Genomic DNA, 26,440 nt, shown 5'->3' with positions numbered 1-26,440 from the left:
TACAATGCTGTGATTGCAGCCATTCCCCAACTCTCTGTGAATGGTTCTCATCACCATTGGTCAGTGGTTGTTGATCAATGGTCATGAGAATTTGCATAATTATGATTAAGGAACTGACCTCCCAGCCCATTGTTCCTTCAGTGGGCTGGTTTCAGTCATTATCCAAATGTACTGTTTATAAGATTGAAACCTGCAGTCAGCTGAGACTGAAGAAGTCACTTGGATGATGACGAAACGTTTCTCCCACAAAACGCTACGTCCAGATGAACAGATTCAACTTTTGGAGACCCAAAGTCCACTGATGTCATTTGACCCCTACGCCACAACAATGGAGGACGTCAAAGGGACGGCATACCTGCTGCTGGTGTGTTACTTTATGTCAGACTCCTGGACCATGGTTTTGTTTTCTGTGTAGCCAAAAAGTGATTCAATGCCAATGAAGCTTTTCAGTTGGATAAATAAAAGATATAAAAAAGTCACTTTGCCAAAAACCCTTTGCAGCTTGTGACAGGAAAGTTGTTTGTGGCTCAAAATGACTTTACATCATTTGAAACAGGAAGGACACGCTCTCCTGACTCATCAAGTGAGGCATGCAGTCCTTGATCCAACACAGCTGATTTAAATGGCTAAACAACCTTCTCACCATGTCTTGAAGTTCTCCAGAGGCCTGGTAATGAACTAATCATTTGATTCAGGTGTGTTGACCCAGGGTAAAACCTGGAGTTGGACTCCCCTGACCTGATGGAAAACCCTAAAAATCAAGTCAAGCTGAGCCGAGCTGACCCTAAGTGGGTTCTAGTGGAAAAGGGCATGCCCCAACATTGTTATGGATGTATACAAGCACATCTGGGTCATCCAAAGTGATGAGTACCATTTTGAGCTGCTGCAATGAAATTTGTACAGCAGTGTTGAAATTTATATTTTACACCTCTGTGTGCCAACTCCCGAAATTAATTATTTTCTGCAGCAATACTCCCGTTTCTGCCACAAAAAAAAAGTATCCATAACTCAAAATTTCGACTTACTTTTCTCAGAATTTTGAGTTAATAACTCAAAATTTTGAGAAAAGCAACTCAAAATTTCGAGTTAGCGCCTGCCACACAGTAATCTACGTGAATGCTACAAATGCTACAGCTAAGCTACCAGTACTACAGCCAGTGAACGCACAAATTGCTGAGTATTTTCAGCGCACTTCACAAATGATGAAATCCTTGTGTTACTAGCTGAATCACATGGTGTTACTATCAGCAAACGTACTCTCGAAAGCGCATGACACTTAAACTGTCAAACACAAGGGTGCATAAGTGTAAATTTAAGTACAAAAATGACAAAAAGGGGGGACTGTTGGAGTCAAATTGTTAAATGTTGCCATTATTGCATTTAAATTTGTAAGTCTTGGTTCAAACTACGTGGTCAAAGACATTCCTTTGTTTCTGTTGACCTCCCCAGCCTGCTGAATGGTGAGGGAGGCTGTAGTGTTTTATTACAGGGACACTTCCTATGTGAAGGTTCTGTTTTCTTGTTTAGTAAACTTCCTGCCTTTATGACCCTTTTGGTGAGCAGGAGGTCACACAAACGCACCCACAAACACAAACACTCACATGCACATGAATACACATACACACACATTCTTGCACATACATACACACACATACAGGGCCTGACACACCACAGGGGGGTTTTACGATGGGTGGTGTTTGTGAAGCTGTGTGTCACAGAAATAAAAGGCTGTAGGGGAAGTGGTCTGACGCCGAGGGCAGAAGGGCTGCTCTGAGATCCTTCCCTTGCTAGCATGTGAAAAACCGGTTGAGCTGTTCGTCTTGCTTCGTTAACGGGAATAAGTCTAAACCAGTGGGACCTGTGAAGCGCAGACCCAACAGAGCTAACTCGAAATTTCGAGTTATGGACATTTTTTTTTTTTTTTTTTAGTGGTGGAAATGGGCATCCATAGCCATGACCTCTGATTGGGGTTTGAGGTTTTGTTGAGGCAGCCAACACAAACAAACATCATGGCACTAGGCTGCATGTGATGTAAGCAGAGAACTGCTCAGTTTACTTACCTGAGCACACAAAAATCATTAACGCCATCACGAGTACTGTTTAGTTTTGCAAACATTGTTTTATTAATCCATCAGTTTGTAATATATAAATTACTTTTAAAAATCTGAGAAGCAGATGCACCAACAAGAAGAACATGGCATGAAAACACAGGAGTTATAAAAAACCTAGACTGTGTTTACAGAAGCCATTTACCCAGCGAAGGTCCACTTCTCCCAGAATCCTTTCAAGCCTCCCAAAACGTATTCATGTTTTTCTTTTTTAAATGTACTCAACAACAGTACGTTGTTTTGTTTAAAAAAAGTTCTCTGCGTCTCCTGTGGCACTCAGTCCATCCAGTTCAGTGCAATGTCGGGGAGTCTGAAGCAGCCAAAACCCAGGAGTTTGTTTTTTGTTGGGAGGGGCTACGGCGTGTGGCAACATGCTCGCTTCTCTTCCTCATCACGTCTCACATTTCATTCGCAATGTCATCGTGCTCGCCTGCCGACAGGTCGCCATTAGAGCTGATTATGGTGCTGTTGTCTTGGTAATCAGGCGGCATGAAGGCCAGGCTGTAGGGGTAGATCTTATGGCAGGCAGCTCGATAGGCCTCAGCCGCCTTCTGCTGACCCTCACCTAGCTGGCCGTCACGCAAAGACTCCAGGACCTCGGTACAGATCTGCAGCACAACGCACACAAAGTCAACTACTGTGGACACAAAGCTGCTGTGTGACATCACTGTTGACAGCATCACAAACCTGAATGCTTCGTCCAGCCAGCGACTCGTCCAGCGCTGTAGCTATCTCACACGCCATCTTATCAGAAGACGGCTCCAGGTAAACCATCACCTTAGCAGCTGAGAGACGAAAGACAGACAATGATTTCAAACACAGCACTGAACATCATGTATGAACTGACAGAATCTGCACAATTCGAACGAGCATGAAAGGCAATATGACCGTCTTTGTTATTCGACACAGCCAACGCTCTGTGGCGAGCTTCTTTCTAGTTCGTTTTAGATGAAACGGTTCAGAAACAGTTATTTTTAAAAGATATTCTAACACCACCTCAGGATGTGTTTCGCTCTGTTCTCTGTCAAGACGAGCACTTCAATAATGAGGTCTGAGGCTCTGCAGAGGCCAATCCATGACTGAAAATTAACTTCCTGAAGAAGTTGTTCATTTTACATGTTTTTTTCTAATTATAAGTAAGATTTGACAAAATAAGTATTTATGATTGAGTTTTAGGGGTTTATTAACATTATAGCATTTCCAATTGTATAGTTAAAATATAAGAATTATATTAAAGGGAACACCGACCCACCAGGTTATAGAGAACCTGATTTCAAAATGTCTGTAAACAGCATCTGTTGCAAACTAGCATTACACGTTTGTTGTTTTACATTCATTTCTATGGGACCAAAGTGATTTCCTGAGCAATTCTATGTACGAGTACTCATAGTTTTTCCTTTTTACTCTCAAACACCCTAAAATTCACAATATGATCGATAAACTTAGTTTACTTAAAGTCATAAATATGACATGATGCCGTTTTAATTTAACATGAACATATAACATGATCTTTGAAATATAAAGGGATCAGTAGAAGCCCCTTGATGGTAAGGGGAGGGATCTCAAAAGTTTTACAAATGCATTTATGTTCAAGTGCAAACTAGTAACTAAACTTAAAAATGTGTGCAGTCATTTGTGTGCAACGTTTGAGGGCTAAGCTGCTGCTAAAATGTTCACTTACTGGGGAGTAAAGATAACATCCAAGTGTTATTCCACATCACCTGGATTATATTTATATGAAAAACATGCAGAGTTGTATAAAGTGCTTTGAGTGCTCAGCTAGAGGAGACAAAGCTATGTAAGAACAAGTCCATTTGAACATTTAAGGTTTGGACAAAGGCAAACGTAAAACCGTTTCACGTGTAGTCAAACTGCTTTGTGTTTGTATAACGGACAGGGAGCACAGTGTCGAGATATTCCAGGTTTCTTTTGTTTTTGTTTGCTTGTTTGTTTCAGCTCTTTGACCATGTTGGTGCAAAAATATCATCTTAAGCCTGCCAAACTTGTCTTCCACATAGATTTTAAACAAATGGGAACAAATGACCAGAAGCAAAGTGCCAAAAGACACCATTTAAAATTGACTTTTGGCACTAAGCTACTGTTGTGTTTAGACAAATAGTTACTCTTCCCTTATACATATACCAGTGTTAAGTGGTTACAGTGTACAAAATTTCCACCAACAGTTAGAAAACAGAACTCGGCTGACTGCAACATGCGAACCCCTATCACGTGAATGATCCTAGCCAGGGTGGGTAGGACAGGACAAACATGTTGTAGCCAAGACATCAAAAACGGGACATTTAGACGGTACCCCACAATGACCATGGTTGGTGTAACAGGGCGGCCCTTAGCGGCTGGAATCACAGTGAGATGGACCAGGGCAAGTGCAGTGGAACAAGTATTAATTTGCCATACAGCTCTCCTTACAAACAGTTCACTCCCATCTACTGACAACTGGCAGCCTTACGTACCTTCAGCTGTCACAGACTAAACCATTATTCCACTCACAGGTAAATTCTTAAATTCCACCACATTATACATCAATTTGAATAAATAAATATATAAATACATTTCACACTTTCATATTAATAGATATTTGACACTTTAATCTTATACCAAAGCCCTTATTATAAAAACCCAAAAATCCAAGCACAATAGATTCCCCACACTCCCTTAACCCACGGTCTCTCCCGGAACCTTTAAATGGTGTCTGGACCCCCGAGAAACATTTGCCCAAACACCTTGGCGAGAACACAGGAAGGAAAGGTGAGTCATCACATCTTACAATCACTTCTTTGCACCCCCTTTAATTCTACATTTTTCACACACGTTTGCATTACTTCTTACTGGTAAAGCTTATTTTCTCTCAATCACCGTTCCTTTTCCTTTTCACAGACACCACCACATTCCTTGATGAGGAGCAGCTGTGCAGGATCTGAAACAAGACTATCAACTGATTTTAAAATTCCCAATAAATATTCAATAAATAATTAAACTTCTTATGTGCAAATCCATGGTTAAAGTGCGATGCTTGATAAAGTGCCTTTAATAAAGTGAAAGGTGTGCTTGAAAGTACTATAAAATGATAATATAAATAATAGTAAGGGAGTCGTCTTCCTTACAGCCAGCGGGTGTCTGCTACTGTTGGGACCGGATCCAGCTCCACCCCAGAACTGTTTACCTCAGCTGTCAATGCTGGGTGAGAAACATCCACCTCGAATTACTCTGGAGGAGGCTGTCAAACTCTGAACGGGGTTCAGGTTGGTCTCAACTGGAGTACAGGAAACCACACCTGACTTTCACATTTTCAATGGAATAAAGCCATTTAATCATCATTTAATCATCAAATGTGTTACTGAATTATTGTTTCTGAACAAGATGACCAAACCTGAGGAAGCAAAAATTAACAAACGAAAAAAAGACAAAGGCTCAGAGAAAACGACACTGATGAGAACACGACCAACAGGCAGAACGGGTGACTGGCAAAATAATCCCCCACAAAAGTAACGCAGGCCAGTTATTGTAATGGAAGCCGTCAGTAACACTGAACTGTGTTTCAGTGCAATAAACCTCCATGTGCACCTGGATGAACCATGTCTTCCTTCAGTGTGTAACACTAGCACCACTAGTAAGTTTTTCACTCATTTAATGCTGTTTATATAAATCTAAATCTCCACTGAAATTAGTTTATTTCTAGACAGTCTCAATTTCTCCATGATAAACTCGGATGCTGCTAAAAAAAACCTGACGCCATGGCGAAATCACTGTCGCCATGAGAAGCATGCAAAGTAATAAGTCTCCTGGTCCTGTTTCCCTGTTGAATTCTTTAAAAAAAAATTCAGGATAAACTGTTCCCAGTACTGCTCGCAGTGTATAAGGAATCCTTGCATCATGGCACCCCCCCATCCACAAGATCTCATTTTGGTTCAGATCTATAGACGTGGTGCAGCATGAGAGGCTGGTTTCTCATGCTTTCTAAATGCTTTACTTCTCCCGGCAGAAATGTTTTAGTTTTTACAAAATGCTCTTTTCTGCAGTTTTCCACATCTCTCTCAAGAATTCCATCTCCCTCCTCGCCAGATTAGACGTTGTGACAAACTGTTTTTCCCTCCACACCACCGAGCCAGCAGTGGGAGGAGTTTAAGCCAGTTACTAAAGTCAAGGCTGCTTGGGAACGTGAACTCGGCCTAGATTTGGGAGCTGACAGGTGGACAATGCTCTTCACAAAGTTCACTCTGTGCTCAGCTTTCACTCATACAGTTTAAAGTCCTGTTCAGAGTCCATTTCTCTAAAACTCGACTGTCACAAATCTATCCCAGTGTCACTGATAACTGCGACAAAAGCCACGCTCCATCCGGCAACTTGACCCGTGTTCTTCTCTTGCTCACTACTCACTCGCTTTTGGCAGAATTATTTCGATACCATGTCAAAGATCCTTTCAGTGACCTTCCCCCATGTTGCCATATTTTGGCTCCCAGTTGACTACAACTGGTTTACCTCTAACCAATGAAACATTTTGGCGTTTACTTCCTTACTGGCAAGACGTCGTCTTCTCCTTCAGCAGAAGTCAACTAAGCTCCCTCCAGCACTCAGTGACACCACGTCTAAAATTGGAGAAGATTAGATATTCAGTGAAAGGTAACTCTGATAAATCAGTCTTTCTGATTGACGGATCCGATCTCTATTGATTCCACTCTCTCTGAGACCATGAAAATGGTTCTCTATTCTATTCTTTCTGCCTGGTTTTATATTATAATTTCCCTCGTGTTCGCCCTGTTGTGTCACGTTTCTGTCAGTGATGTTTGTCTCCCTGTTTTATTTAGGTTTCCTCTCTTTCCCAATCCCAAACCTTCTGTGCATTTATAGTTGCAGTCTTTGTCTTTTGTTTATCCCTGTTTTTCCTCCTTGTTGCTGCCCTATGGTTTGTACACGTTTCCATCTCTAGTTAGCTTGTATTCCCCAGTGTGGATGTTTGTTTAGTTCCTGGTTTCCATTGTTACCCTTTCAGATTGAACTACTAGTCTAATATATATATACTGCCCACTATAAGTTCACCTGCCTGCCCTCAGGTGTCTGCTTTTGAGTCCTAAACACAAACATTAACTGTGCATTTTCCTGCAGACGTGCACAGAAGCACTGAGTTTGGGGCTAAACTCCACTGAGTACTAGCCTGTTAATTAAAGCATTCGTGAGCATTTAAGGTTACACAAAGGATAAAGTGACAAAACGGCAGTTTTCTGACAATCCTGGAAAAAACTAACAGAGATTTTGATTATTTTTATGCAAAAGTTTTCCATTTGCAAGGTGAACCAGATAAACTTCGGGATGCATTCTTTGAGCTATTAGTGCTCCCCACAATATCTGATGATTCAGCTTCTAATTTACATGCTCACACTGAGCTGAAAGAAATACAAACCATAATATCTTCCCACTTAGATAATAAAGCCAGTAACCAGATGGCTTCAACACTGAATTCTATGAAATATTTAGCTGTTGTCCTACTTTGTTACTGCCAAAAGAAAAACTGGTTAATAGACTGAAAGAATGTCTGAGTACCATTATCCATCCAGACCAAACTGGCTCTATGCCAGGCAGGCACACCTATTTAATTTGTGTCACCTAGTCAACATTTTGTATGCAGAACAAACAGTGGAATCAGTCATTCAATGAAATAGAACCGTTCTACATGACGCACCCTTTAAGTTTGGTTTTGGACCCACATTTATAGAATAGATTGGTACACATCACGACTGTATACAACATGTATATATCTGTGGATCTTATATTCTAAAGTCATTTTACATACTGCTAACAGAGAGATGCCAAACTGTTGCTCACTGTTCTTGTAACAGTGACAATAACGATCTATTCTAACAAAGGTTGTCCTCTTTTCTTCCTTTATTTGCTACAGAACTACATTACATGCAGTTGAGATAATCTCGTGATGATATTCTTTGACATGTTTCTAATCCACAAAGTCCCCTCTCTCTTAACACGAAATCAGTTTCTGGTTTTTCTATAAATGGAGGTAAGCAAATGTATGCCAGTCTCCTCTTAGGTGGATGTTACTTATTTACAGTCCGTCTCTTTCATAACAGGGATGGACGGGAATCACGATAGACAATCCAGAAGAACCTTCCACAGCTGATTTGGCAAAATAAGAGAGCAAGCAAAGCGGGACATCCTGGAAGTCCCTTCTAGTTTCTCTGGTACGAGGATGTCAAATTAAAATAATTAACTAAAATTATTGTTCTGCCACATTTTTGCCACCTATTTGGCCAATTCCTTGTTACACAGTGATTGAGAGTGGAAAATTACAAAGAAGTCAGAATTTCAAAATGTTATCTGCCAGAATCCAAGGAAGTTGGCTTTTTTCCCTTGGGATTGTCTATCCTCACATGGTGGAAAAACGGTCCACACTGCACATCTGCCCAGCGTGGCTGCGTATGAACAACTATCCCGCAAGAATAAAACAACATTGCTTGCCGATCTCCATCAACCTACTCAAGTTAAATCATATTTTAGTAACAGGTTTGTTATTATTAAATACACTGAGAATCTGATGGATAGACAAAACAATACATTAAGGCTGCCAATATGTACTTTATGATGCTCTAATTTGTGGAAATCATTCTTTGAAACTAACTGGAAAACTGACCTAAACTCACAGTCTGTAAAAAGAAAGGCATGTGTAACATTTGGGATCTTTAGATAGAAAAGAAATTTGTGTCGTTCACACAATTAGAGAATATTTACAAAATCCCTGCATCAAGATTTTTTCTGGTACTTAAAAATTTGAGATTATATATTTTAAAAAACAAACGTGCCCAACTCGACACCACGGATGAATAAATTCAATACTGACGCTGATAAGTCTCCTTATCAGTGGATGCCACATTACTCCACAGAAAGGTTTCATAACCCCAACATCTCACCTGTCTATCAGACATGCAAATCTGTCACTGGCAACTTGAATCACTCTTTCTGGTCATGTACAAAACTCAGCATGTTTCAGGGTTTTTCTGAAGCACATGGGGAGACCTGGGAGCGAGACGCGTTTACAGCTGTTCTTGGTGTGACCGGCTCTTCAACATCAGTAAACAGGTATGAACAGAGAAGTCAGAGAAGCTCATTTCTGACTGATGACAGCAATACAGAGGCAGGTTGTTGAAAATATCCTGAACTCTTAGTAAGGGCTACTATTAGCCTCTGTTAGCTACTGTTAGCCTCTGTTAGCTACTGTTAGCCTCTGTTAGCTGGTATTAGTGAAAAGTCTTTGAAGTGAAATTAACTTTGTTGGACTCTGATGCTTGGTGAGTAAACTCTAATATGGTGTGAGAATGTAATTAAACTGTTTATCAGGGGCAAAGTTTAATTTTTAGATACCAAAAAAAGGGTAACATTAGCTGGCAGAATGCTAGTTTTATAGGGTTTATAAGCTAAGAGCAATATCGGCTTATAACCAGCTATTCTTGTTTAGCAACCTGCTGTCAGCTGCCCAGAGAGTCGCATATTTAATCTGCTAACAATAAGTGAGTAAAACAACATCAGGAATACATTAGCAATACATGATCCTTCATATCTTGAGTCTAAAGGTGCAGGCCTGATTTTAAATTAGCACGAGAACACTTTGAAACCCTTCGTCTTTGGTGTGCTGCATACAAATGCAATTACATATGAATTACGCACTGTGTGTATTTATGATCCTATATCCCTTTTCCAATAAACTCAAAAAATTAGCAACTTTAACTAAAATATACGACATTCGTCTGAAAATGCTCAAGACTGAAGTGAAAATGAGTAAAACAGCAGCTTCAGAAAACCCGGAGGACTAATCGTCGACTAAGCGTCTGACCCCACAGCGTCTGACCCCACAGCGTCTGACCCCACAGCGTCTGACCCCACAGCGTCTGACCCCACAGTGTCTGAGCCCACAGTGTTTGACCCCACAGTGTCTGACCCCACAGCGGGTCATAACATTCACCACCAGGTTTGCGTACCAGCCAGTCTGTGTGGGATGGAGTTGGAGTGTTGGCTCAGGTAGTTCTTGTTGAAGCTCTGAGGACTGCTGTCTCCAAACAGCCTGGAGATCTCATGCTTCAGCACCGTTCTCACTGCCTCTGCCAGATCCGTGCTCTCACTCACTGCAAGTATATAAGACAGAGCCCAGTGAAGCTTTAAACGGTGATACCCAGAGACAATCACAGCAGTTCACGTAGCTCACAGAAGGTCACACTTACCTCCTTTGAAAAAGCGGACAAGACACTGATGCAGCCATGGATTCAAAGGTTCTATGTTAACAGCCCTCTTTATGGACTGCAGCATCAGCAGGTACTTCTCTGGAGAAAGACAGAGGGACAACGTTTTTGTCATTTTTGCAGAATGTAAAAAAGTCGAACTCTGAATTCATCCATCTACCTTCATTTCTAGATGTTCAGGCTGCTAGTTATTATTACATCTCTTTCTCAAAAGTTTCTCGTTTTCCATGAGTCAATCTGCCTCTCTTCCATCCTAGTGCTCTTCTGTGCCTTTCAGATTCTCATTCAGGTGACCATCATCTCCACCTCACTCTGGAACCAGGCCATGAAGGAGAGGGCCTAGTGGCAGAGCCTTAGCCCATAGAGTCATGTTAAGGTGCAGCACAAATTAGCAACATGGGCCCGCCTTCTTGGGGCTCACCACCCGAGTATGTGAATTGGGTTGTGGTCAACAGTTGAGGCCCTTGCAGTCTGATCCCTGGCTACTGAAATAAGCTCGAGACCTGACACATCACCTTTCTAATGGGGAGCCTGAGCCTGAAGGAGCATGAAGGTGAGAGATACCATCAGGTAGATGTTTCTCTGCACCTCTAGGTTGGGGAATGTGTCCTACTGTGCTTTGATTTGTGCCGTTGCTGGGGGAGATTCTGGAAGGAACTGGTGAAAAACACCAGGAAGTTAGATCAGGTAGCAGGACAGGATGTTTGACAGGCATGGTGTACCCACAAATATAGTGAGGGAACAAGTGCACTGCAGTACCAGCGTGGCATTTCAGAGGCCATGGACCATGAGAACTTCGAGTTCATCCTCCAGAAGAACTTCAACAGCAGTCAGAGAAAGGGTAGGGACATGGGAGTCAGAGCGGCCTGTGTGGTGCACCTTCCTCGCCAAGGCGGCTGTATGGAGCTGTGGGTGTGAGGTGATTTGTGTCTGTTGTGTTGGTAATCCCTGAACTAGATTGGTGCACAGCCCCAAACAGCGTGCCTCTGATCTGGTCTCCCTCTGTTCTGTTCTCCTTCCCCTCACCTCCAACGGGCCGTGGTCGATGCGTGCCCCTCCCTGTTATAGCTCTGCTGGAAGATTCTTCCTGTTAAAATGGTATTTCTTCCTTTTCCTTCTCATAAATAGTCATCCGATTGTCAGGGGTTTCCCTCTGACACAGTACGTTCTTTACCTTTTCGTCTTCTTTTTTTTTTTTTTGAAAAGTTGCACTATATAAATAAAACTTGAAGTGAATCTAAGTTGCTACCTTCACCATGCTATTTTTATTTTACTGTATCCATAAAAGCACGCTCGATATAATAGGTTAAAACACTCTGGGATAACTCTACTACTGAAAAGAGGGTTCATGTGAGTTTGGTTTATTAAGTGAGGAACATTTCGTTGGACTACCACCACTTCACGGCATTCCGGAGGACATAATAAGAACTCCAGGGACTCCGTGGATGGTTCTCCCCAGCCGCAAGCCCAAGAGGAAACGGAAACAAAGAAGGAGAGGCTGCAGAGTGGGCCCGCTAGCACGGCTAAAGAAACAACCAATTAAGATACCTCTGAGTATTTTCCTCTCCAACATCCGGTCCATAACCAGCAAAATCGACAAACTGAGATTACAGACTGCAGTCGACAACTGTGTACAGGACAGCAGCATTACACTACTCACAGAGACGTGGCTGCAGCCTTTAATTCCAGACTTCCGGACAGAGGAGGGGGTTCATGCATCTACATCAACAACAGCTGGTGTAAAAACACAGACTGTAGACAGCCACTGCTCCCTGGATTTAGAATATTTGACTAAATGCAGACCCATCTACATACCTCGCGAGTTTCCCACACCAGGAACTCAAAGAGCATACTAAATCAAGTGGTCTGCCCACTTTTTGGGGGGGCAATAATAGTTTCCAATAAACAATCATTATTTTATTTACTAAGTCCTTCCTTTTTTACACATTTTAAAAAATACAGTTTGAAGTCTACTGTGTTGTGTTTAGTTGTGCTTAGTGCTGACGCGGGAAAGTTTATGACAATAAAGAGTCGTCTTAACTCACCTGACAGCACGCAACCTTTCTGCAAACAGTCACAGTCTGACTGCAATCACTCTTAGAAAGAGTTTGGAAGGTTTGCAAATAAAGCTGTCTAATTTATAAATGCAGACAGCAATAATACTAAATTGTGAGTGAAGCACTGTTACGCTTTTGTATGGTGGGGTGTCTGATGATTCCCATCTCCAACAACTAGGCTGTCCCTAAGAAACAAAGAGGTCATGCAGACTCTCATCTGCATGCCCTCATCCACACTTTCCCTCTTCATCTACAGAGTTAAACCCTGCAGCATCAAAGCAAATACTGCTCCACACTAAACCCACACCTGCACGTCATGTTACTGTGACAATAAGCCAAAGATACTTCTGGAACACCTAGTATGGATTTAGGCACCGGAATAGCAATACAACAGTACAAACTGAGATGAGTCTTTGTGCTGAAGCCCGTCTCACCTTTCCTGAAGTAGATCTCAAAAGCCAGCAGATGAGTCTCAACCTTTTTCCGCACCAGGTTCTTAAGTGGGATCAAGAACTTGACTGCTTCATCCAAAGGATTCTCCGGCTGGAAGGAGGAGTTGTTTCATTAGTAACGTGTATGACTGAGGGCAGCTGCACCAGCTGCAAACATCTGCCCACCTTGGCCAGTTTATCTGGTATTAGCTCCTCTTTAGGCCCTCCAATCTCTTCGTCATCATCTTCCTTCTTCTTCTTCTGGTTCTTGAGCTGCTTTTCCTTCTCTGCGTTCTTCTTCTCCTCTTCTAACTGGGCCTTCTTCTGTGCTCTTCGCTGTTTATTGCGCAGTTTCTTCAGCTCCTTGTCTGTCAGATTTTCTATAGAGAAGAAAGAGAAAACCAGTGTTACAACATAATGCAGTGCCTTATACTCCAGCTTTGCATGTCTGCTACGTCTGAAGACAGAAGAGACCACAACTTGGTTTTTCAGCACACGTTACAAACCCTGTGTGCAGAGGCAGCCTCCTACTAAACTCACAGTCAACAAGTGGACACCCGATGCTATTGAGGCTCTAAATGGTAAATAGACTGATTCTTATATAGCGCTTTTCTACTCTCCTGGAGTGCTCAAAGCACTTCGGGCCTGCTTTGAATGCATAGATTGGAACAGTATGGAGTCACCTCTTTTTGTTATAGAAACTAAGATATCTTGATGTTTGCAGTAAACTGCTGCAGATGTTGTATCAGCCTGTGGTGGCAAGTGTGCTGTTCTATACTGCAGTCAGTGAAAAAACAGTGAAGAAAGCTCTGTAGGTAGAGCCAGACTGGAGACGCTGTGGTGGTGGAAAAAGGAACATCCTGAATAACTCTGATCTTCACATCTTTATGGAACAAAAAACATCAGTACTGACAGACTCATCTCTCTGTTGTAAGACGGGGAGATACAGAAAATCATTTGCACCTACTGTCATGCCGTGTGGCAGGCAGGGTGCATGAAAGCAGCAGCTTTATGGCTGGAAGTCACTATTAGCAGTGCAAAACAAAACTCGAAAACAGAAAACTAGAAAATAAACCAGAAACTGAGAACTAGAATTAGTTGGAACACGGAGGGAAGAAACACAGCATAGAGAGGGTACGACGCGACAACTAACAGAGAAACACACCGGGAGTAATGAGGGAATGGAAACATCAGGCACAGCTGGGGCTAATCCAATGTAACAACACACAGGAAGCAAAGCAGGATACACTGACATAGCACACAGACTATCAAAGTAAAACAGGAACACGACACATATGCAAGGACACAGACTCAGAGACACGGGCCTTACAATGAGACGACTGATTCAGTAACAGGGGGAACATAGAGACAAGAGCGACTAGACGTGGATCACGGGAAAAGTACAGAGTAAACGTAGGAACAGAGCTGTCGACCTAGAAGGCCGCAGCCGTCGGAAAAACCTACGAATACTTGGCTTAGTAGAATCCACTGAATGCGGCCAACCAACTGACTTTCTCGCCGCTGCCCTGAGTGAAGTCTTCGGAGGTGATGTACTCCCATCGCCTCCAGAAACTGACAGAGCTCACGATACCTTAGCGCTGAAGCCGAACCCAGGTGACCGACCACAAGCAGTGATTCTCCGCTTGCTCATCAGGGAGGCGTGTCGGAGGGGTGTTCTCATGGAGGATTATTGCCCTGAAACCTTGAACCACAGGGCTGAGTATAGAGAGGTGATGGCAGAGGTTTATAAACGAGGCCTGAGGCCTTCGTTGGTGTATCCTGCTCGTCCCCGTATCACCTTGGCCGGAGGAGAGAGGAGGTGACTACGCTCTGTTGAAGAGGCCCGGCGATACATTGACAACCACCCTACTGTGCTGCCCGCACAGTAACAGAGACAGGCTGCCTTTCTGAGCAACAGCACCTTTACCCTTTCTTCTCTAAAGCATCCTATTTATACTCCTTCAATGGGCCTGGACTCACTGTCTGTGCTTCAGTTATGGTCAGGTGACGTACGGTTTTAATCCCATACCAACAACCTCGAGTAGCTAAGGAGCATTTACAGAAACCTAACACTGAAGGGGGTCTGGCACTCCCCAACTCCTCGCTTTTACTACTGGGCTGCCAACATTCGTTCTCTGATCTGCTGGTTAAAATCTGGGGAGGGTGTGGGCCCCACCACTCGGCTGGCAATGGAGCTGGACTCAACTCAGGGCATTTCTCTTGCCTCCTTTCTGGGTTCTTCTCTTCCTTTATCCATAGAGATTGAAAATGTGACGTCATTGAGGGGTAAAACCGCAAAGCATTGTGGGTATCCGTGGCAAGAGGTACTAGCGCAAGCAGGCTTTCAATTGAAATCAGTCACACAGCGATAAAAAGAAACAAAAAATGGCAAGAAGCTGTTGTATGTAACTGCACAAGCCGGGCGAACGACAGCCGCGTGAAGCCGACGGGTAAAGCGATTGGTTTTTATCAGATTCCGGCGTGGAAGAGAAATTGTCCAAGCCATGTCTCCGAAGTCACGAAGAGGCGACGGATGGCCTGGACAGTAAATATTCAGCTTTGAATAAATAGTGAATTGTCCTGACAGAATATTGCGTTTCGCTTCTGTTATTACCACGGTACATTGACAAAAACATATACTTTTATTCACAGGATAAAACAGTTTTTTGTATCACTAATTGCCCAGTACGATTACAACATACAATATTATTGTCACTGCTACATTTCTGTAATGCGTACCAGAAATTATTTCCACTACTAATTAATTACCGTTGAGCTCAAAGGTTATATTAATAAACGGTTAACGAATGTGTATTTATGAAGACGATTTGTGAGACTGGTAAACTTACAATACGTACGATGGTCTTGTGTTCTACACGGTGCATTTCAAGGTCCTGTACCCATCCGTCGGTAAACTGTACGTGGGCTTGCTGCAGTGACCTGAAGTTACTAAACTTCATGAGTGTATGCACTCACTCCAAGAACCGTATAATTATAAATATGAGCGTGGTGAAAGTTGAGCAGCACGCTGACGTCTTTTGATCACTCTGTGTGCTCCTAAGGGTCTGACCCTTTCACTCCTTTGATTTTTTCCTCGTACCTTTTCTTTGCCTTTTCGTTGAGTCTGTCTTTGTACGGCATTGTTCTCCTTCGTTTTGTACATTCCTTTTTTGGGGAGCAAAGAAAAAGCAAGAAGGCATTGAAACTGGAGAATGAACGTTTTGCGGTGCTGCAAATGCTTGCATTTGATGCGGTACTTGGATTGTTTTGCCACCAGTTCCCGGCATGCAATGCGTGAAAGTCACGTGGTCTGTCAATCTCTATTGACAACTTCACATCTAACCCGATAGTTCAGCACTCCCTCAGGGTGTGCGATCAGTTCAGGAGACATTTCAATATTAAGAATTTCTCACTTCAGTCCCATCTTATCAAATCACCTACTCCTCCCTCCAGCTTTGGACAGTTTGTTTCAGGTCTGGTTTAGAGCAGTATTATTTATTTTAAAGATCTCTTAATACACAACAACTCAGCATCATTTGATCAGCTGTCAGCAAACTACAGTCTTCCCAAAACTCACTTTTTTAGATATTTACAACTCTGACATTTTTTGCAATCCCACCTCTCCAAGCAGATGCAGATGTTAGAGGAACCAGAGCAGAGTCAAGAAAATGAGCCCACTGAACCTGTACCAGCACACAAGGAGGAGTTTTGGAAAATCCAGGAATTATGGGTCAAACTTTTCCAACATCCAACAATGTTGGGGAACTGCATGGTGGAAGTGCACACACCTTTTGCATTTACTGACAGCCAGTTTTTAAAATTCCTTTACAGCTCAGCATCACTTGGGAATATGACATCCATCAATAATGCCACTTTCTCCAGGGAAGCTTCCACATTCATAGAACTGTAACCTTGAATGTGGCCAGATCTACAGCAGTAGTGGACTTAACGTGGTCCTTTCTCAGAGCACGTACTGCACTGCAGACTTTGGGCACTATTTTTTTTTCCTCACACAGTTGATTTGAATGCACCACACAAATACGCTGTTCCACAATGGAAGATTCCACATCCCAAAAACCTCCAAGTGAAAAGTAGTAAAAAAACATAAGGCATCAGAGTTTCGCTCAGTGAGTGACATGAAAGTTCTGCGTGAAGCAAACCAAAGATTTCAGCTGTGTACATACAGAAACAGGCACAAAAATCTGTGTGCTCAAACTCCTTCAGCAGGTGACTCCTGCCTGGTAGCGATTTGTTCTCTGGTCTTGGTGGTACTGCTCTTCCAGCACCATTGATATAATGAAGATAATCCATTTTCACCATGCACCACGTGGCAAACAGCCTTTAAGCTGAAGTTACACATGCCTCTGGACAGGTTTAATCTAAATCCTCAGTTGGAACTGGAATAGCTCCAGGCTTCATTCAAAAAATTGAATTATTTAACTCCAGACTAAGACAAATTTGACACTATTTTAATCAATGAAAGACACTGAAAGACTGGTTTTAAAATTTCATTTTGTCTACAACTCGGGCTTAATCCCTGTACAGGACACCAGGCCAAAGATTTTGGCTATGTGTGCAGGCCTGTACTGCAGAACACAGCCTAAGCTTGTGGATTTGTACCTGACATTTTTACACATAATTGTTAATGAAGCCAAACATGTGCTGTTTAGGAGCTAAAGAGGACGAAGAACGTTACACTGAATAGGAAAATTTGATGCCTATCAGTTCTGCACCTCGGCGTTTGAAGATATACAGTTGATGAAATTCTTCCCAGGTAATACTATCCCTATGTAAGTCTGTGAACAGACTCAAGGATATCAAATTCTGAAACTCAGAACTGTAATGGCTTTTTTGTTCGTTTTAGTTCAGTTTTTTTTTTTTTTTTTTTACATTTTGTGCAGTGTCCTAAATTTGAAAATGCTGTTTTCATGTACTAGTTATTACAGAGATAGTTTTACACAAGTTCTGCAGGAAAATGCATCCATTTTTGTTTTCTGAGTGGTATGAAAGTTACACATCTTTGCAAGCAAAGACTAAAAAAGCCAAGACCCCCCACGAGTGTTCTGAAAGTTAAAATCATCTTTAACTCTTTAACAATCTGTATTTCAGAAGCTAAATATCAAGCCATCTATCCAAGGTTGGTGCTTCAATCCCTGCAAGCCTAATATCCTTAGAAACAAACTAAGCCTAAATTTGCATTGCGACACATCCATCTGAGTATGAATGTGTATGAATGGTAGACAGGAAGAACTTAGTAAAGCAGAGCAGAACAAAAAAGTGCCTGTGTGATTGGGTGAATGAGGCAAGCTGTGTAAAGTGTGTTGAGTGCTCAGATAGGGTAGAAATATAAGAACCAGTTCATAACATCGTTAAAAGAGCTACTTGTAAATAAAAGTCGTACTGCACATGCACATAGAGTCTGACCCGTGTCTGCCTGGCTCTCCTTGCTGTCATCAGTCAGAGGTTTGTCGTGCAGGGTCAGGTAGATCTGTATTGCAGTGCGAGCAGCTTTGTAATAAAATGGGTGCTGCCGTAGGACATCCTCCAGCTTCAGCAGGTCCACGTAGGAGCGCAGCGTCATCTTCCTCATGCAGTAGGTGTGGAAGTCAAACTGGTCATCAGTGATCTCCACAAAATGCTGATGAAGAGAAGAAGGGGGCAGCTTTGATCAGCAGGTATGCTAGGCTCAGAAAACTTCTGATCTTTATGATAACTTTCGGTCGTCTCAATTACTTGGGATTAAGACTTTGTGGAAATTAGCTGAACTTGAAAGGTAACACTGTGCTGTAATCTACTGATGTTTTTGGAAATCTTTTATTTTTCTTCAAGCCAGAGATTGTCACCTGAATTAGAGAGGTAGGAGGATACTGTAGAAAAGATTTAAATGTTTGTCGTTAGCAGCTGGGTGGAACGTGTGAATATGAACAATGAACTCACTCTCTCAATTTCATGGCACTTCTTCAGGGCCTCTCCGTACTTGTTCATCGCCTTGTAGGCCAAGGCACATTCTGTCTGGAACCACATGCACTGCATCTCGTTCAGGTTATCCACTGCCGACGTGCCTTCCTGAAATACACAAACTTCCAAACTTACTTTGTGCCACCAGAAGACAAACTGAGGAAAATGATATGTGCTGGTGCTAAGCTGAAGCTGTGTAGCTGAAGAAAAGGTTTATGTAGATAACGAGGTTGGTGTTTTGTCTTCATGCAAACAGACGGATCACATCTTTGATCTTTTCAGCTTTGAGCTGAACTTGACAGCATTTCAGTCACAGCTGCACTGACCCTGTACAGCAGGTTTGTTGTGTCACAGAGTGATGTCTGTCAAGGTTCTCAGTCGTCCAGGTCATCGTAGTCTAAGGAGCTTGGAAAGAAAAGCGTCTGGACTTCTTTAAGTTGTCCCTCTTTAGGGGGACACTCCCACGGGGTTTAAATCTGGGACTCTCCACCATTTGACTCTTAGAACTGAAGAAGCTTCTCGGATGAGAGGTGAAACATCTTCAAGCAACTTAAAGAAGTCCAGACGCTTTTCTTTCCAAGCTCCTTAGTCACAGAGTGATGCAAAAGGCAATGCAATTCACACACACACACACACACACACACATGAGACACTGATATATAATCTCTTAACTTCAATTATAGGCTTTGCTGTTGAGTGCTATGTACAAACTGGAAGGCCAAACAACACCAGCTCAGGTTCACACTTTCATTCCCCGTCCAAATGACTCCTCCCTCTTGATCACTGACACAATGTTGGAGTTTTATTACTTTGGCAACATTTCAAACATGCCATCTGCTTACTCGTGTGAACTTGGAGCACATCTCCTCTGCTTCCTTGATGAGGCCAGCCTTCAGCATGTACTTGGCACACTTGGAATTAATGAAGCGGTCTGCAGTGTCCAGGGCCTGAGCCTCATCCATCCACCGAGCTGCTTCTTTTATGTTGCCTGCATGCTAGAGGGCAGAGGAGCTGGGTTAAAAGACATGGAAAGATCACACAGTGAACAAAAACACCTGTGTGTGCAGAGCTTCCTACCACACCTTGTAGATCTTGGCTTTGATGAGGAAGAGCTCAATGAGCGTAGGTGTGCTGTCGATGGCTGCATTAATGAACTCCAGAGCCAGGCGTGGCTGGCCAACGAAGTCAAAGTGCTGTGCCAGGAAATACTGTACCCACAACAGGGTGGTAGGGGGTTCCTCCTTCCCATCATCTGTGCATACATTTAGTACAGCTGTCACTGAGCTTTGGTTGAAGTCACAAACATTCAAATAAATAAATGGAGACTGGAGATGATGGAAACCATTATAACCAATTAGCACTCACCATTTTCACTAAACATTCGACAGCTTTTTAAACAGGTTTCATAGCCAACTACTAATTCTTCAATAACTGTGACCTGCATGTAGAGAAAACAACTTTATTATCCCTTTATTTTAAAGAACATTTTCAAAACAGACTAAGTTTTAAACACCACAAACGTACTTTCTCTTTGTCGTTGTAAAGGGATTTGAGGGTGGTGAAGACGGGAGGACAGCCTTTGCTGAAGTTGATCCTCAGGTAGCTGTCCAGAGACTGACGAAACCTCTCCCCTGGCCAGCACAAACACACAGCAAACACACAGTGAGGTTTACTCTGTCACTAAAATGTGAGTTACACTCATAAGCTGACTTATCAGTTTGTTTATGCTAATTCTGAGTGCACCAAATACAGAGACAACAAATCCCAGGTTATGAGTGTCGGCTTAGCCTATTCTGACCCGTAGCTGATTCATTCCTGTTTGCTGTGAGCTTATTTGATGAATTCTAACTGTTGATGGCAACATTTTACAGAAGACAAAACCGCTAAACTTCAGGGGCAGTGCATATTTGATAAAACCATGCTGGGTCCATCATGTTACGCACTGACACAGATACAGCCATAAGCTAATTTTTTCTCTTTATTTAAAAAATAAAAACACCACCTTACAGAAGCAGTAAACACAAGTATGAGAATAACAACATTGTGATTTGGTATTTAATAAAATAAAAGACATAACAGACAGAAAAGGTGTATTTGCCAAAAATCCAGGTTTACCAGTGAGGAAGTTGAGAGGCAGCCTTCGGGGAACGAGGCCTTTAGGAAACTTTATGCAGGACGCTTCATAAATCTTCTGCCGCGCCTCTAAACTGCCTGAAGAGAAAGGAGAAAAATGGTCAACTAAAGCTGCAGGGGTCAGTTAATATCACAAATTCACACAGACAATCCAAACTTCTGCTCACTCGGGATATCTGCTGAGTTCAGTTTGTTTGGTGGTCAAATGGTGCATTATCTCGCAGCCAACAGAGGACAACAAACTGTAACTATAAAGGGATGAACATGGTTGTTAAGAGGCTAAGAGTGTGCTATGACCACATTCCCCACAATATCATAGCACAAAGAGTAGGCGCCATGGCTCCATGCTGCTGATAGCATCAGCAGATACACACAGACTGGGACGAGCTCAGACATCAGTTTGGAGTATAGAGCAGCAGACGTGGGCTCACTGGCAAAAAAGTATGAAGCCATTCTACACCACCCACATCCTGTGGAGGTCATTAACAGTGAATATGCAGAATTCAAATACATAAAGAGGCAAAAACACGGGTCAATCACATTCTCAGATATGGTGGCAGCAACACGAACATGTGAGGAGCTCAAACACGTCTCACAGCTTGTGGATATTTGTGCTACATTCAAGCATCCAGTGCAGATTGTGAAAGAGGCTTCAGTTTATTAAATCGTATCAAAACAGCATCCAGGAATGGTCTTAAAGTGGATCAACGTGTACAACCATTGAAGACACGAGGCAGACAGATGGAAAATTTAAAGTGAAATTGAAGTTCTTAATCAGTTTTGTGCTTATTCTAATGTCATTTATTAACAATGTTCATCTATAACGGTTATTAATCATTAAATGACCACGAGTAGTAGGAATGTTAATAAAAATTGTAATTTTCACAGTATCACATGCTTGTGATACAGCACACCCGTCATTGTGCAAAATGTGAAAGTTTTAATGCGAACAAAATGTTAGTGCTAAAAGGCGTACCCACAGGAGCCCCACCCTGACCCCAGTAGGAGGACACCCACTGTGAAAGAAGCAGACGGGGTTTTAACTGGGACAAAGTGTGCAACCAGTGGAGAAGTGAGAAGGACACACAGCAAAAAATAAGGTGAAATTTAAGTCTTCAGTTGCTAAAGCATATAGTTAGGGCTGGATCAGGTGACCCTGAATCCTCCCTTATGCTACGTTCACACTGCAGGTCTTAATGCTCAATTCCGATTTTTTGATCAAATCCGATTTTTTTGTCTGCTTGTTCACACTACAAATAAAATGTGACAGCAAACGCGCTCTAGTGTGAACGCTCAAAGCGGCCCGCATGCGCAAAAGAAGACGTCACACACAACGCGCTCTGTTTAGACCCAGAGCAAACAGTACTGTTTGACTGACGGCCTTAATATAAAGACTTCGGACTTTACGTTTCCCAGTTTTGCTTTAAGTTATAAAGTTATTTTGTTATTTACATATGGCCTAATAATGATCCTTATTGCTGTTTTAGAGAGGAGCGGTGCTTCAAAGGATAGTTGCAGATTTCTGTCAGAATCTGCAGATTATACAGTACAAATAAAATGTTCACGTTTCTCCAACGCTGTCTTCCCAACAGCTTCACTGACATCTACACTGGATGGCCAGGAAGCGTTCACGATGTCTTCTCGGGCGCTTCTCCGGTGCTGATAATTGGCATCTGTCTTGTGTCAGTGAGCAGCAGTCGCTTTCTAAAACATCAGATATGTATCGGATTCAGTACCACATACGAAAGTGACCCAGATCGGATTTGAAAATATCGGATTTGTGGTGTTCACACTGTCATACCATGATCGGATACGGGTCACATAGGGTCAAAAAAGTCGGATTTGATGCGCTTTCGCCTGTAGTGTGAACGTAGCCTTAGTTATGCTGCAATAGGTGTAGGCTGCTGGGGATTCCCATGATGCACTGGGTGTTTCTTTTTCACTCACTATGTGTTAATAGACCTCTCTGCACTGAGTCATACTTGTTATTAATCTCTGTCTCTCTTCCACAGCATGTCTTTATCCTGTCTTCCTTCTCTCACCCCAACCAATCACAGCAGATGGCCCCGCCCCTCCCTGAGCCTGGTTCTGCCGGAGGTTTCTTCCTGTTAAAAGGGAGTTTTTCCTTCCCACTGTCGCCAAAGTGCTTGCTTATAGGGGGTCATATGATTGTTGGGTTTTCTCTGTATCTATTATTGTAAGGTCTACCTTACAATATAAAGCGCCTTGAGGTGACTGTTGTTGTGATTTGGTGCTGTATAAATAAAATTGAATTGAACTGAATCAGATTTGTGCTCATCTAGTGTCATTTATTTACAATTTTCATTTATGGATATTGATCATTAAATACTGTCACTAGTGTATGAGTAGTAGAAATGCATATAATCATGTCATTATATACTGTATTTGCAGACAGAGTTACAGGACTCTCTCCCAGACCACAGTAGGACCCTCTTACCCCGTGCACAGCAGATACATACTTTGCAACTGACCAAAGCTACTTATTCTTTTCCAGTTTGTGACAGAAATGAACATGCAATTATCAGATGTCCTCAGTTCTCAAAAAAGAAACAACCAGGGGTGCCGGCTTAGCTCAGTGGATGAGCAGGCGACCATATGTCGTATGGCTGGAGAGCAGTACGCCCGGGTTCGAGTCCGACCCTCTGCACGTCCTCCCCTCTCTTGCTCCCTGCTTTCCGTCTATCTACACTGTCTCTATCCAATAAAGGCGAAAAAAAATTACCTTAAAAAAAGAAAAACAACCAGAAAATGTTTATAACAGACTCCTGAAACTCTACTTTCCACACACAAAATGCCCAACATATGAGCAGTTCTACAAAAGTGGACGAAAACATGTTAGTAGGGCTGTGCGATATGACCAAAATCTCATATCCTGATATAAGACATCTATCCTCCCGATAACGATATAAATCACAAAAATTTAACATTTTCTGTAAATTCTGTGAATCTCGGGCAGCTCGACTTTCGTGAAGTGTTTCCAGCTGGGCGTCATGTACCTGGAGTTGAGTGTTTTAACCGATGAATGAAACGATACATTTTTAGACATAAGTTGTAACGGCCGCCGTTTTCTTTGTGAGTATTTATTACACAGCGTGCTGCGGGGAAAAGCCTGTTCTAACGGTTGAGTCTAAGGTTTATTTTTTTAGCACCTGACGGCTCTTTTGTGCTTCTCATCCGTAAACTCTCTGCATCTTTCACGTGATTCAGTTTATTTTGAAAAGTCTCAACAGGATCTTGAGCTTTATTGTGAAAGGTTTATGTGAAAATAAACAAGCGGACACGCGATGGTTTTACCGTCGTTGTTGCTAACGACAACACATAAAAACAGGCGCTTGTCCGTCCGTAGTGTGGTTAAATATAAAATATAAGAGAAAGAGAACTTTAAGAAATTAATATATCCACTACAGTGACCATCAGAATGGTGAAAAAATATTGCCGTAAACTGTTTATTTTGCGACACCACGAAACAAACGATAGCGTAAAATGAAACGATAGATGTCATCCGATATATATCGTTATATCGAACAGCCCTACATGTTAGCTCTAACAAGAAACGATATGAAGGTCATGGCAAAAAAAAAAATGGATAGAGCACCAAACAAACTCAACAACAAGGCCCACTTACTAACACCTGTGTGTGTGAATCCACAGACGCCACTGATGAAAATGAAATGTCATGTTCCTGACTCAATGGTGAGAGCAGTGGAATCATGCCGGGAATGGTGGCACCAAAGTTCATCCCCGACTTTTTCAGAAAAATGGACCAAAGTCTTAATGAAACCCAGGCATCCATATGTCTGCTTCAAACGGGTGCAGGGTGAGCACTTCTTTGGACTCTGGAGGAGCTGGCTGTTGTAATTAGGTGCATATATCAGACAGCAACAAAGATTTTGCACCAACTCCCCAGATTCCATGACCAAGCAGACATCTCCAACCTGCAGTGCTGCTAACTGCGTTTACTGGCACCGCAGCTTTAAACGTCTCTGGGAAAACATTGCACTCTATTCTGAAGTTGCTAAGATCTTTAAAACCACCATATCAGGGACTGGGGAATGCACTGGATGAAATGAGAGCTGCACTTTCAAATGCAGAGATTCTGATGAAATATCTGTGGTTTCAAGGAGCTTTTTGTTTACATCCACTGGAGATTTCAGCAGACCAAAGGAAACAAGAAACATTCTGGAGGGATGTCTGTTCTTGCAGTAGGAGACTTTTACCAGCTGCCACTTTATTATTCCTCCTTATTTCTGTTTGCTGGGCTGTCCGAGGCTGACTCTCAGACACAGACCCAACTGTGTCCCCACAGACCCCTCCCCCTCCTGCCACTTTCAGGAGTCTCTATAGTAACCGTCCTCACAACTGTTTACTGATGACATCTGTGTGTGTGTGCATGTGTGTGTGAGACTTTTACAATCAACTATTATTAGCTTTTTATTAGGACTGTATGATATGGCACAGCTCTACCAGGAAGCACAGGCATCATAACTGTAGGGCAAGTATAACAGAGTATTTGTAGTACTAATAACCATAAACACAGATAAGGAAATACTGGTGGTAGCCAGTGGTACCCGTCATCATTCTAGTAGATACACCTGGAGCATCAATTTCAAAATTCTAGATCACATTCACAGGATTTTTAGAAAACTTGACCTTTGAACTTGGTCACTGAGATTGGCCCTCAGACTAGAGATCAGAACTTTCAGTAGATGCATTTCTAGAAAAAGTTATGCAACACTCTCTAAAATTAAAGCTGTGCAGAACTCTGTTGTGGCACATATCTGTTCCCAGGATAACGTTGGGAACATTTCTAAAGAAGCTCAGCAGGAGTAAATGTAAATTGACTGATTCTTGTATAGTGCTTTTCTACTCTGCCAGAGGACTCAAAGCTCTGTATACAACAAGTGCTCTGACCAGCACTTGCATAGACATTCATTATATATACTGTTGTTTCCTTGCACATAGAATAAATGCATCGGCGCTCACTACTCTCTGTGTCTCACTTCATAAGGGAATTTTTGTAACAGGCATAAATTTGAGACTCAACGTTGCTTTGTTCTCCAAGTTATTGCAATCACAAACTTGTGTCCACGCTGCCTGTGCAGCAGCCAGGCAGGGAGACGACAACGCCTTAATTATAATAAGTAACAACAGAAGAAGTGTGATGGATGAGAAAGTTCTCACCTGGCTTTAAGGCCTTTTCCAGGCCTTGGTAGTAGGCCCAGTTTTCTGGGTTCCTTTCCTGGAGTCTTCTGTAGACCTCTGAAGCCTCCTGAGGTTTCTCCAGCTTTAGCAGCAGCTCTCCTGCAAACACAAACACTCACTGACTCAAAGGTTTCACACTTTTAACACGAACTACACCCACAGCCATTCTTTTCTCTTTACCCTTTTGTTTGTTGAAGGCCGGGTTTCTTTTGTTGAAGAAACCTTGACCCTTCTGCTTTGTCGCCCTCCAAGTTGCCTTTTTTGTCCAAAAA

At 42.4% G+C, this 26,440-nt stretch overlaps 1 protein-coding gene across 1 annotated transcript in view; it reads right to left on the bottom strand.

The window, feature by feature from the left end:
• Positions 1 to 2,114: 2,114 nt before the first annotated feature.
• LOC134645273 (N-alpha-acetyltransferase 15, NatA auxiliary subunit-like) overlaps positions 2,115 to 26,440 on the bottom strand; it is a 30,076-nt gene continuing 5,750 nt past the window's right edge. Inside the window, exons 7-20 of the mRNA XM_063498654.1 lie at positions 26,148 to 26,267; positions 20,928 to 21,023; positions 20,337 to 20,443; positions 20,178 to 20,250; positions 19,895 to 20,064; positions 19,655 to 19,807; positions 18,792 to 18,920; positions 18,279 to 18,492; positions 13,041 to 13,234; positions 12,858 to 12,966; positions 10,349 to 10,447; positions 10,109 to 10,252; positions 2,796 to 2,893; positions 2,115 to 2,716 (exon numbers count right to left, since the gene is read on the bottom strand). Of these exons, the coding sequence (XP_063354724.1) occupies positions 2,507 to 2,716; positions 2,796 to 2,893; positions 10,109 to 10,252; positions 10,349 to 10,447; positions 12,858 to 12,966; positions 13,041 to 13,234; positions 18,279 to 18,492; positions 18,792 to 18,920; positions 19,655 to 19,807; positions 19,895 to 20,064; positions 20,178 to 20,250; positions 20,337 to 20,443; positions 20,928 to 21,023; positions 26,148 to 26,267 (1,916 nt within the window). The 3' untranslated portion in view covers positions 2,115 to 2,506. The remainder of the gene's footprint in view (positions 2,717 to 2,795; positions 2,894 to 10,108; positions 10,253 to 10,348; positions 10,448 to 12,857; positions 12,967 to 13,040; positions 13,235 to 18,278; positions 18,493 to 18,791; positions 18,921 to 19,654; positions 19,808 to 19,894; positions 20,065 to 20,177; positions 20,251 to 20,336; positions 20,444 to 20,927; positions 21,024 to 26,147; positions 26,268 to 26,440) is intronic.

This window comes from Pelmatolapia mariae, linkage group LG2 (assembly GCF_036321145.2).
Source record: "Pelmatolapia mariae isolate MD_Pm_ZW linkage group LG2, Pm_UMD_F_2, whole genome shotgun sequence".
NCBI classification, from domain to species: domain Eukaryota; kingdom Metazoa; phylum Chordata; class Actinopteri; order Cichliformes; family Cichlidae; genus Pelmatolapia; species Pelmatolapia mariae.
This window is presented reverse-complemented; position numbering and strand designations above follow the sequence as displayed.